Consider the following 11,970-nt stretch of genomic DNA (forward strand, 5'->3'; position numbering starts at 1 on the left):
CTCTTGGTTCCAAGGTCCATGGTCTGTCTGAAGTGAGATATTTTGTTCTTTTCTTCTGGTTTATCAGCTCATATGAGGTCTGGTCAGCCTTGACACCTGCTGTGTTCCAGTAAGAAGTGAATGCATTATTAATTAGATGAAAATGTTTATGAAAAGGGCCATTCTTTACCAATGTCACTCTGAATTCAAAAGGGAGTGCCGTTTCCCTAGCTCCGCATGGTTTTTGCAGGTCAAGGGGCTTCTGTGAGATTTCCTGTGTTCTATAAAGAAGAGAAGTTTGGAAAAAATTATTGTGTTTGGTCTGCCACTCCCCACAGCCTGAAAATAGTCAATGTTGATCCCGGTACCATAAACAAACAATAAAAACCAAATAAACCACACCCTACACACAAACAACACTGTTTCTTCTGAGCGTGTGATTTCTGTAATTAGTGTGAAGAATGAATTCCATGTTCCCTTGAAGATCTAGAATACGAGATGGAGCACCCAGTTGGAGCTGCTCTCCCAAGAAGCACCCTCACCCACGTAATAGAAAATCCTATTCTAGGGATGCCTGGGTGGCTCAGCCGGTTGAGCTCGGGTCATGATCCCGGCGTCCTGGGATCGAGTCCCGCGTCGGGCTCCTTGCTCGGCAGGGAGCCTGCTTTACCCTCTGCCTCTGCTTGCCACTCTGTCTGCCTGTGCGCTCTCTCTCTCTCTGACTAATAAATAAATAAAAAATCTTAAAAAAAAAATTCTATTCTAGAAAGTTCTATCCTAGAAGTATAGAATCTTCAGAAACCCTGCCTGTTCCCTGAGGTTTTTCTCCATCAATGTGAAAAGAGGTGGTCCTTTAATTTTCTTGAATCTATAAGAGTCAAGACTCTTACATCATTTACCTGTAAGAGTCAAGACTGGGCCATATGATGTTCTGGAAGAAATTCCATCTTAAAATTCTAGGAGTCTTTCCGTGAATTGCAGGCTCCATGAGGACAGGGCACACGTCTCACTCACCAGCATATTCCTGGTGCACTCCTGGTAGGCATTCAGTGCCTAGCTGTTGCATGGCTGAATGAATGAATGAATGACCAGGATGACGGTTGATGTAATCTTGATGCAGTCTTCACACATCACCAACTCTTTCACTCTACACCAACTCTTAGAATGGAAAAAGTGAAAGAGATATCATCTAGTCCTAAATAGAGCTACCACGATGTCCCCATTTAAATGTTGTTAGTCTCCTCCCATATTTCCAATCTCCTTGACTTGCTTTTTTTTTTTTTTGTACAACACTTACCTTCTAACACATAATTTCTCTGTAATTTGTTATTTATTCTCTTACCCACCACTACACCAGAACAGGGTTTCTTGACTATTTTACTTACTGCTGCATTCTAATTGCCCAGCACAGATCTTGGCACATAATTAGGGCTCAGTAGCTATTTGTGAGGCAGATAAACGAAAGAATAGTTATTGAGTATGGATTCATGCATTGGAGTCACTGCAGGAGTTTTTTTGGTTTTGTTTTTGTTTTTTTAAATCCCAAATCCCAGCTCCACACCTGTGGAATCAGAATGGATAGAGGTCTGCATTTCAATCAGGGAGTCTAGGAGATTCTGGTATAGCTTCTGAGAACCACTAATTCATCCAACTCATTAATCTAGACATAATCCTGAAACCCAGGGAGATAAAGTGTCCTGTCATCCATGAGCTGGGTTTACTTAATATGATGTGTATTGCCACCCCCATCTTGGTCTTTGAGATGAAGCTGCTAGATGCAAGAATTAGGGCTTCTGGACTTCCTTTCTGTGATGCAGCCCCGTAGGCAGGAAGGTAACGGGGCTTCAGGTAGTAAAGGACTTATTGAGTTGAACGATGCTTTTGCACAGAAGAGCCACCTTAGCTCCATGCTAACATGTTCCCCATTTCTGTCTCTCTAGTTCCTGGACATCTCCATCAAATGGACCACCCAGGAAACCTTTCCTCCAAAGTACCTTCATTACGACCCAGAGACCTCTCGTCAGCTGATGTGTGACAAATGTCCTCCCGGCACCTCCCTAAAACAGCACTGCACAGCAAGGCGGAAGACCGTGTGCGTCCCTTGTCCCAACCACTACTACACAGACCGCTGGCACACCAGCGACGAGTGTCTGTACTGCACCCCGGTGTGCAAGGAGCTCCAGTACATCAAGCAGGAGTGCAATCGCACCCACAACCGGGTGTGCGAGTGTGAGGAAGGGCGCTACCTGGAGGTTGAGTTCTGCCTAAAGCACAGAAGCTGTCCCCCCGGGTTTGGAGTGCTGCACGCTGGTACGCATCGGCTTTCGACACGCGGCAAAATTAATGCGATCGTACAGAGTCAGGTAGTACTGAGAGCTTAAGGGAACGCTTTTGTCCTGATGGTATTATAGGATAGCAAATTGCAGAGGTAATAGAACCTGCTAGGTGCGTCCTGTGTGGCTGGCTTGCTACCCAGGGACCATTTCTTAGAGGAATACTTTGCCACTGGGGGCAATTTAGTAGCAAATCTCCAATGCAGGGAATGGCTCTCTAATGAGCTGCGTGATGGAGTGCCCCCCTTTTTTTTTAAAAGGGACACGCTCTGAGTCGCACTGTTTATAGTTGATACATACTTCTGGGCTTCCCTTCAGCACGGACAGCTTCAATCTGCAGTGCTTTTTGACAAACATCAGAAATGATAATTGATACCAAGAGAGTAATTAGGCTGATATTAATGAGGCTCTGGAGTGCTAACAATGAGGAGTTATAATTAATTATGTAAAAAATGAGAATGGTTAGGGGAAATGCATTTCATTATTAAAAATGAAGCAGGTTCTTCCCTTGGCATGGGCATCGAATGTCTGCGAGGATAAAGACCGGCAGCATCTCTAAAAGGAGCTCATTCTTTATCTTAGACAAAACAGATTATCAAGCCAACAGTCAGTACTTGTCTACAAAGTACTTTCTCTTTTCGCATTTTGAACAGCAGAGGTTAAGGCCAGTGTGCATTGAATCTTTTAAAGCTGCAACCCACATTTTTTCCTACCACATTCATGAAGCTTCAGTGTAGTCTGTATCCTCTCGTGGCCCGGCAAAATTAATAATATTCACTTCCTTTCCTTTTTTTTTTCTTTTTTCCACATTTCTGGAGGAAGTAGTAACCGGTATAGATTCTGATTACTCAGTATGAAACAGTGTTTCTCACCCCCAGTGCTACTGACATTTGGGGCTGGGTAATTCTTGCTGTGGGCAGCTGTCTTGTGCATTGTAGAATGTTTGCCAACATCCCTGGTCTCTAGCCACGAGATGCCAAGAGCACTCCTCCCCTGGTCATGACGACCAAAAATACCTCCAGACATTGCCAGTTGTCCCCTGGATGCCAAAATCGCCCCTAACAGAGAAGCACTGGTTTAGAGGACGCTAATTATTTGTAATGATTTTAGCGTTCAGAAGTTGTGATACACAGAGCCTAAATTATTCGGCGACAGATACTTTAGGTTTAAAGGCATACCAAGGAAACACTAAAAAGTTGAAGTCTATTCTGTTTCCTAAGTTGTGAATCATGTAAGAATAATTACAGGAGGTACAAATTGCATGAGTGTCCCTTAAAATGTCTCTGGCATGAGTATTTCAGAGAGAAATGGGTGATACTTCCTAGTGTTTATTGGATGATGCTTTGGGTTTCAAAATCTAAACCAAATTGTAGGGAGTCAAACTCACCCAACAAAACCAAATCCATTTAATTCAATTCAGTTCATTGTATATGCAGAAAAATTAACTAAGCAGGGACTCTACAGTTTGGAAACTAGAAAAGTTTGGAAAATAATGGAAATGGGAAGGAATCTTCTCACATCAGCATGAGAATTTGTTTGGGGAATGAAGCCAGCAGGCAGCCAGAAGACAGACAAAGAGACACCTCTCTTTCCCTAAAAACCCACAGAACAGAGTTTCTCATGGAAAATAAGAAGTTTCCAGTCCAAAGAGAAAGAAGGACTAAGTAGTGTTATTCCAAAAAGTATTAGCCATCTCTTGCTGCTGCTGTTTTGAAGTAAGGTTGTCTCCTTTCTATGTTTTACCTGTTCCATTCCGTGTGTCCTGTCATTCCGATGCCTTTTTGTACGGCTGGCATGGTGGCATTCTCAACAGGAGAGCAGAGCACCTCTTCTCATTATGCTATCTCCCATTTTGCCTGACAGGTTATACCATTTATGTTTCCACAGATATTAATAAGGGCAAACTCATTTACTTAGATGGATAAATCTTTTTTTTTTTTTTTTTTTTCCCACGGAAAGTTCTAACAATGCTGAAGGAGGGAAGTCCCGTTCAGAAGGGTCATTGTGGAAAGCCTCCCACCTATTTTCAGAAACTTTACCTTCCATTACTCTTGGATTCTGTTTGTTAAAGAACTTTGCAAGTTCCATTACCTGGAAGAATGTCTTATATCGTTGACCTTCTCATGGGATGTATGGCGAGACCCAAGCCTTCAGCATGTATATGAAGAATGATAAGATTCTTCATTGTGCCGTTGGCTTTCCAGAACATGTGGTAGTTGGCAGAGGGAGACTTGGATCCAGATGGACAAGTCCACTGATTCCCAACGTGTTTGCAGTGGGAGAAGACTATGGAGTCCTCGCCAAATACCTCCACTTTTGTAGGACCTGGTGTGCAGCTGGATCCCATTGAAGGAGGGAGGTGTAGTAAGAAAGTATTAAAGTATTAAACAAAACAAGACAAAACAAGACAAAAAAATTAGACTTCTGTGTAAAGTCTTCCTTAACATGATGTCACTGCCATGCCAGAAATAGCGTGGGCAAGATTCAGATCATGTTTTGCCCCTCCCTCTTTTTTTTTTTCCTGCCAATCCTTTGTCATTTTTACTGATCAACGCATCATCCATCCCTTTAGAAGAAGCGGGAGCTGAAACTAGAACCAAACCATTTTTGCTCTTTCTTTCTTTCTTTCTTCTGGTCTTGATACAATGAGATGGGAGGCTTGAATTTTTAATAAATGAAGTTTATTAACTTTCTGTAGCTTTCATTTGTCCCTTTTGTATTTGTTATCTCGCCTGAGCCAGAATTGGCTGGAAAAGCTACATTTGAATATTGAAGTCTGCATCTGTTCAAGTAGCTTACACTAGATGGAGGTATTTTCATATGCAAATACACTGTACTGTATAATCTAGCCACGCATAATAGAGTCAAGGGTTTGAGGGGATTTATCTCCAGTTGTTGACTGGTTCAAGTTTTTCTTACCAGCGAGTTCTCCAAACTTACCAGGTCTCTTTCCATCATGAAATAAAATGCCCTTGCAATCACCCTTCCCTGAAATTTTAATGACCCTGCTCTTTTAAAACTCAGTAGTTTAAGCAAACAGTATATCATCTCCCATTTACTGGGTAGCTTAACGGCAGGCTTACGCTTTTGAATCGGTGACCAACTTTATTGCCACCTTCAAAAGTTTATTATAATGTTGTAAATTTTTACTTCTCAAGGTTAGCATACTTATGAGTTGCTTCACAATTAGGATTCAGGAAAGACAGGACTTCGGGAGGCACCGAATGGAATTTAACAACCCAGCGTTCAGTGGGTACTGATTGCAAAGAATGATATGACAGCAGACAGGCAGCCCTTATCTTCACGATTCTCCAGAAAAAAATGCATGAAGAATCTGGCTGACAACGAGGCCTCACCCATGCTACAGCAGAGGCTGAACAAATGAACACCCTTACTCTTTCCTTCCCTCTCATTTCATGTTCTGTAGGTAACGGCAAAGCACACTTGTGTGTGTGTTACAGGGAAGGGAGACTCTGGGGGGCTCCTCACTGTAGAGGTTTTGGTCTCTAATGAAGTGAAAAATGCCTGAAGTTTTGGGCAACATAATAGTAGTAAAAACCAAGTGAAAAGTCTTTCCAAATCTGTCTAAGAGGAACTGTCTGCTGTGAAAGTGTTTGAGAAGAAGGTGCTAAATTGCTTGGTATTTTCTGTAGGAACCCCGGAGCGAAATACAGTTTGCAAAAGATGTCCAGATGGGTTCTTCTCGAATGAGACGTCATCTAAAGCACCCTGTAGAAAACACACAGACTGTGGTGCATTTGGTCTCCTTCTAATTCAGAAAGGAAATGCAACTCATGACAATGTATGTTCTGGAAACAGTGAACCGACTCAAAAATGTGGAATAGGTAATTATATTTTAAGATGTCAGCCTTTGTACCCCCTCTGAATTGAATGCAAGACCCTCTGGCTACCTTCTTAGTGAAACTCTTATTTTTCCATTCTTGAATGTCTGTTGGCTAAGATTGTTCTCAGCATCGCTAACGCCACAAGTCAACACCTCTCCGGGGTCTCACCTTGTCGTGATCTTGCTCCCAAACTTGACTTTCTCCCTTTACACCTGAGTCAGATGTGGGAAAGAGGTGGTGTAAAGATGACGTCTAAGGCCACATTATCAGTCTGAATTATAGAGTTTTTGGTAAATTATGCATTTTTATTACTTTTTAAGATTAAAAACTGCCCCCCCCAAAAAGGGGGGGGATAAAAACTGGCAACTAAGAAGCATCATGACCTAAACTGGTAACAAACCAGACAAGGCAAAGCTGGCTTTGTTACCTATGGTGTCACTGCCTCGACTGCACGGAAGCGATTTATTTCTCTGGTTGTCCTAAACTCTGTGTTCAGGAAGCATCACCAGCTCCACGCTCATTATGTGGATGCTTCCCACAGTGGTGTCGTTCGTACCACTAGACTAATCGCAGACCTTCCATCAAGGATGCATCTCACGGAAGATGACCTGCCTTTTATCATTTAACTAGCTTGACTCCCCCCAACCATCTTTGCGTGTGACATAGAAGAATCTGAAACGTAGGAATGTGGGCTGAGTTTTTTAAGTTTCACACCCAGTTCCAACATGCTTTCATTCTGTAATCAGAATCTTCATCAAGCCATTTAGCCTTTCTGCTTTCCTATTCAAACAATGGAATGAGGGAAGGAGTGGTAAGAGGAGCAAGTTCTAACTTTAAACATTCTCCTTATTTAATTCATTCTTAGTTTTATTCTTGACATTCATTAACCACTCACTATGAGCCAGGAACCTCTGCTACAGGAGCTTTAATCTTTACAAAAACACTGTGAAGTTTGCTCAGCTTCAGTGTAGGTGGTGAAGTGACGGTCAGAATTCCAAACCCAGGTCTGATGAATCTGAAGACAAACTCTTAATCCCTGAGATAAACAGACTCTACCCAGACACTCAGGCCATTGTACCTCTTTTCTTAACGGTCTATTTTTTGTGTTGATTATTTCCCCACTTAATGTATGCTTCTACATCTATATCCACCCTTGTTCTCAAAGGTAAACTCTGTGTTTACGTGTGTGCAGAAAACGCTCCTCAAAAGACAGTAATTATATTTGTTTTGACATTGGTCTTGAAGTAAGTAATGGATGCTAGGCAACCCTTTAATAGGATGTTTAATATTTACATTAAAATATGTGAACATGTACATCGAGTCCTAGAATTTTTGCTGCAATTTGTTTATAGCAATATTTCCATTAGACATTTGTTAAATTTTCTCCCCTCAATGCCCTAAAAGAGCTTTAGAGAGGACATAAGCCCTGTTGGGCTGACAATCTGCCACTAAGACCAGCCAACAGAGAGTTGATTTTATCTGAACTTCACGTTCTAACACATTCAACTTGGGAAAACTCCCTATTGTGTTGGTATTATTTATTTATTGACCACTAGACCTCCCGGAATCCAGTTGCTAAGTAAATCTTCGTTTTCCCACCTTTAGATGTTACCCTGTGTGAGGAGGCATTCTTCAGGTTTGCCGTTCCTACAAAGTTCACCCCTAATTGGCTCAGCGTCCTGGTTGACAATTTGCCAGGCACCAGAGTAAATGCAGAGAGCGTGGAGAGGATAAAACGGCGACACAGCTCACAAGAACAGACTTTCCAGCTCCTGAAGTTATGGAAGCATCAAAACAAAGATCAAGATATGGTCAAGAAGATCTTCCAAGGTAGGGTAACCTGAAATAAACAAATCAAGCAGAAATCAAAGACACCCATTTATCATAAACAAGAAGACTGTGCACCTGTTTAGTTGTGTGAACAATGTTTCCCTTTGGGAATTATTATTGGACTGAAATGTTTCCACCAAGTGATGGTGTAGAAGCTATCCCTAGAGCAGCCTCAAGGTTTTTCTTCTCATCTCCTCCACACCCCGACTGCTCTTTAAAGTACAGTGAACACTCTGAAACAAGAGACAGTCCATTTCAATTACGGGACTAGACCTCGGGAATTCCACCTCTAGATCCCGTAGTGGTTTCATTAACATCCCCTCTGGCCTACGTAGATGTTCCTTACACGCTTTGGATCTTATCTTGCATTTCCACCAAGAAGCTCTGTTGGATTTATTTGTATTTATTTGGTAATTCTCTCCAGAGGCCTTCAAGTGTCTTACAGATGTCCTCTCATTAATCCTCACAACATAGCCTATTTTAAAATTACCATTTTAATAGCCTATAGTGTGAGGATTAATGAGATGAGGTCTGTAAAGTGTTTCTTAGAGAAAAGGGCTAGTTGAAACCAAGGATTCTCATGTTTTAGAGTTTTATTTTAAAAAGTCTCCTTTAGAAACTGTGTGTGTGTGTGTGTGTGTGTGTGTGTGTGTGTTATGATAGGAAGGAATCCAAGGGGAAAAGGAAGTTTCTTCGAGTGTGGACTGGACGATAAACTTTAGGATATACAGTGCAAAGAGTTCTGACTCCAGTTAGCACTGGGAGCACCTGCCAGAAAGGGGAGGAAGATTTCCATAACGCGGACAGTATCCGTGAGAAACCCGTCTGCTCTTTACCTGTAGTTAGATAACTGAAGAATCCTACACTTCCCCAAAAGCCTCAAACATCTGAAACTGAAGCCTATTATTTTAGGAGACTAAGATTTTCGACTTTCACTTGTGCAGAGTAAAGTTTTCTTATGTCCTTGGTAAACAAAATGTATTCTTTGAAAGTATAATTAGCCCTGAAGCAGGAAAAAAAAGGGGGGGAGGGGGAAGGGAAGGATAGAGAATCAGAGACCGTTAGAATTGGAAGGGGCCAAACTCTCTCTTTTATAAATAAGGACATTTCTGCCCAAAAAGATGAACTGACTTGCCTTAGGGCTCACAGATAGTAAATGACTCGTGTCATTAATGGAAATGTTAGAGACCCCCTCTTACGTTTATGTCCCAGCTCGTTATTGAAATATTCTCTAGGCCATATGAATCCTACCATTGTTTGTCCTCATTCTGTTGGGTTTTTCAGATCTCCTCCTCCTCCTCCACAGCAATTCTCTGGCGCTATTTATTAAAGACCATTTGTCACACCTAACTCTTCAAATGGGTTGTATATCAGATATCCACTAATGAAAGTTCATATTCCAAAATGGCGAAGTCGAATACTTTATTTCTATTTTTCTGAAATGTTATGGTTTTAATTTTTCCAATTTTTCCTAGAAAACTGAGAGTGATGTGTCTATAGTTTTCTACCGTTCATTTCCAAAATTACGGCTTTTCACAAAGCTCTGCTGGATGCCTAGAATACACAAAGCACTTTACCCTTTCTAACATGAAATAATATTCAACTCAGTTCTCACAAATACCCAGCATCCCTCAGCCCTCCCTCCTCCCCATAAAAAGGAAGGAGAAGATTATCCTTAAAATAAATTTATGAAATTCTGGAAGAACCTCCTTCTGCCTCACGGTCATTTTGGGGTAGTAGCTTTAGAATATACATTATGTGACTGTCTCTTCGGGCTTTTGCTTGACGCAGATATCGACCTGTGTGAAAACAGCGTGCAGCGGCACATTGGACACGCAAACCTCACCTTCGAGCAGCTCCGCAGTTTGACGGAAAGCTTGCCGGGGAAGAAAGTCACAGCAGAAGACATCGAGAAGACGTTGAAGGCATGCAAATCAAGCGAGCAGATTCTGAAGCTGCTCAGCCTGTGGAGAATTAAAAATGGCGACCAAGACACCCTGAAGGCCTTAATGCACGCCCTGAAGCACTTGAAAACATACCACTTCCCCAAAGCTGTCACTCAGAGCCTGAAGAAGACCATCAGGTTCCTTCATAGCTTCACCATGTACAGATTATATCAGAAGCTGTTTTTAGAAATGATAGGGAACCAGGTCCAATCAGTCAAAATAAGCTGCTTATAACCGGAAATGGCCACTGGGCTATTTCCTCACAATGGACCAGATCCAATGAATGAGTAAACTGTTTCTCAGGCACTTGAGGGAGATGCAGTGATTTCTTTCTCATCACCAAGGACTAGATTTGGCCACAAGGCACAAAAAGAAACAATGGTGTGGAGAAAGAACGAACATCTCCCCTAAAAGTTCAATAAACCCCAAATAGTTTATCCAACTGATAGATCTGGTCTCGTATCTACTGACTATATTTTCTCTTATTACTGCTCACAGTAATTCAACTGGAAATAAGAAACGAGATCCATTGTGCCTTACTAAATATGGGAATGTCTAACTTAAATAGCTTTGAGATTTCAGCTGTGCTAGAGGCTTTTATTAGAAAGCCATATTTTTTTTTCTGTAAGAGTTACTAATATATCTGTAACACTATTACAGTATTTCTATTTATATTCATTCAGATATAAGGTTTGTACATATTATCATCCTAAAGGGAAATCGTGTAAGACAATTTTAGAAAGAAAAATATATATTCTGTTTATTATTATGACAAATGAGAGATAAATATATTTTTTAACGGAACGTTTATAGCATTTCTTAATAGGTACTGCCATTCTTCCTGTGTGGAGTGTTTTTGTGATATACTTTTACCTGTATAAGCTGTAATATCATTTTATAGAAAATGCATTATTTAGTCAATTGTTTAATGTTGGAAAGTGTATGAAATATAAATTATCTGAATATTAGATGCTCTGAGAAATTGAATGTACTTTATTTAAAAGATTTTATGTTTTTACTATCTAAACAACATCATTAAAGTTTTCAAGTTATTTTTCACTGCTTTTCCTCTTGCTTTTATTTGAAAGGGATGTTAATGGGTCTGAGCTTCCACAATTTTCCCTGTTCTCTTATCATTGGGGCCACCTGAGAAGTGTTAAAGATGCAGATTCCTGGACCAATTTATTGAGAAACTGAAGAGGAAGGCAGAAACTTGCATTCTTAATAAATTCCAAAGTAACTCTTACTACATCGAAATTGGAGAATTTCTGAAGTCAACCTTAGTATATAGCTCGTACAAAGCAGTTACAACTACATGGCTAACATCGAGAGACCAAACTAGAGGGGTTTTTTTGTTGTTGTTTTTTGGGGCGGTTTTGGTTGCAAGTAATGGAAACTGACACTACTTAGTTTAATAAAATAATTGGAAGGGTGGGGTATTGGGTTTAATGGTGATGCTCCCCAAAATATCTTCACAACATAGCCTCTGAATGTTACCTTATTTAGAAAAAGGGTCTTTGTAGATATAATTAATCATCCTGGTGGGCCCTAAATCCAACGGCACATGTCTTTATAAGAGACACACAAAGGGGAAAGACAGAGAAGATGTGCAGACAGAGGCAGAGATGGGAGTGATGAAGCCATAAACCAAGGAATCCAAGGAAGACAACAAATTCTCCCCCAGAGCCTCTGCAGGGAGTACAGCACTGCTGACAACTTGATCTTGGACTTCTGGTCTCCAGAGCTATGACAGAATTAGTATTTTTGTTAATGTTTATTCTTGGAAGAATTAGTGTTTTCAGCCACTCAGTGTGTGGTAATTTGCCACAACAACTACAGAAAACTGATATAGGTTGTATCCAAGCCTCAGAAAGAACAGAATTAAAATAACTGTGGGCCCCTTGAGGGCCAAAGTTCCTATGGTTTCTCCTCGGTCTTTCATTCCTGTATCTTTCAGTTCCAAATTTACACTCCTGGGATAGAGACTCTGGTTGTCCTAGATTGTCCTAGATTGGGACAGGTGTAAGGACATGGCCA

General features: G+C 41.0%; 1 protein-coding gene across 1 annotated transcript in view; it reads left to right on the plus strand.

The window, feature by feature from the left end:
• TNFRSF11B (TNF receptor superfamily member 11b) overlaps positions 1-10,991 on the plus strand; it is a 28,409-nt gene extending 17,418 nt beyond the window's left edge. Inside the window, exons 2-5 of the mRNA XM_080799947.1 lie at positions 1,920-2,289; positions 5,966-6,157; positions 7,763-7,987; positions 9,779-10,991. Of these exons, the coding sequence (XP_080656073.1) occupies positions 1,920-2,289; positions 5,966-6,157; positions 7,763-7,987; positions 9,779-10,167 (1,176 nt within the window). The 3' untranslated portion in view covers positions 10,168-10,991. The remainder of the gene's footprint in view (positions 1-1,919; positions 2,290-5,965; positions 6,158-7,762; positions 7,988-9,778) is intronic.
• The last annotated feature ends 979 nt before the right edge of the window (positions 10,992-11,970 follow it).

This window comes from Martes martes, assembly GCF_963455335.1.
Source record: "Martes martes genome assembly, chromosome: 4".
NCBI lineage: Eukaryota > Metazoa > Chordata > Mammalia > Carnivora > Mustelidae > Martes > Martes martes.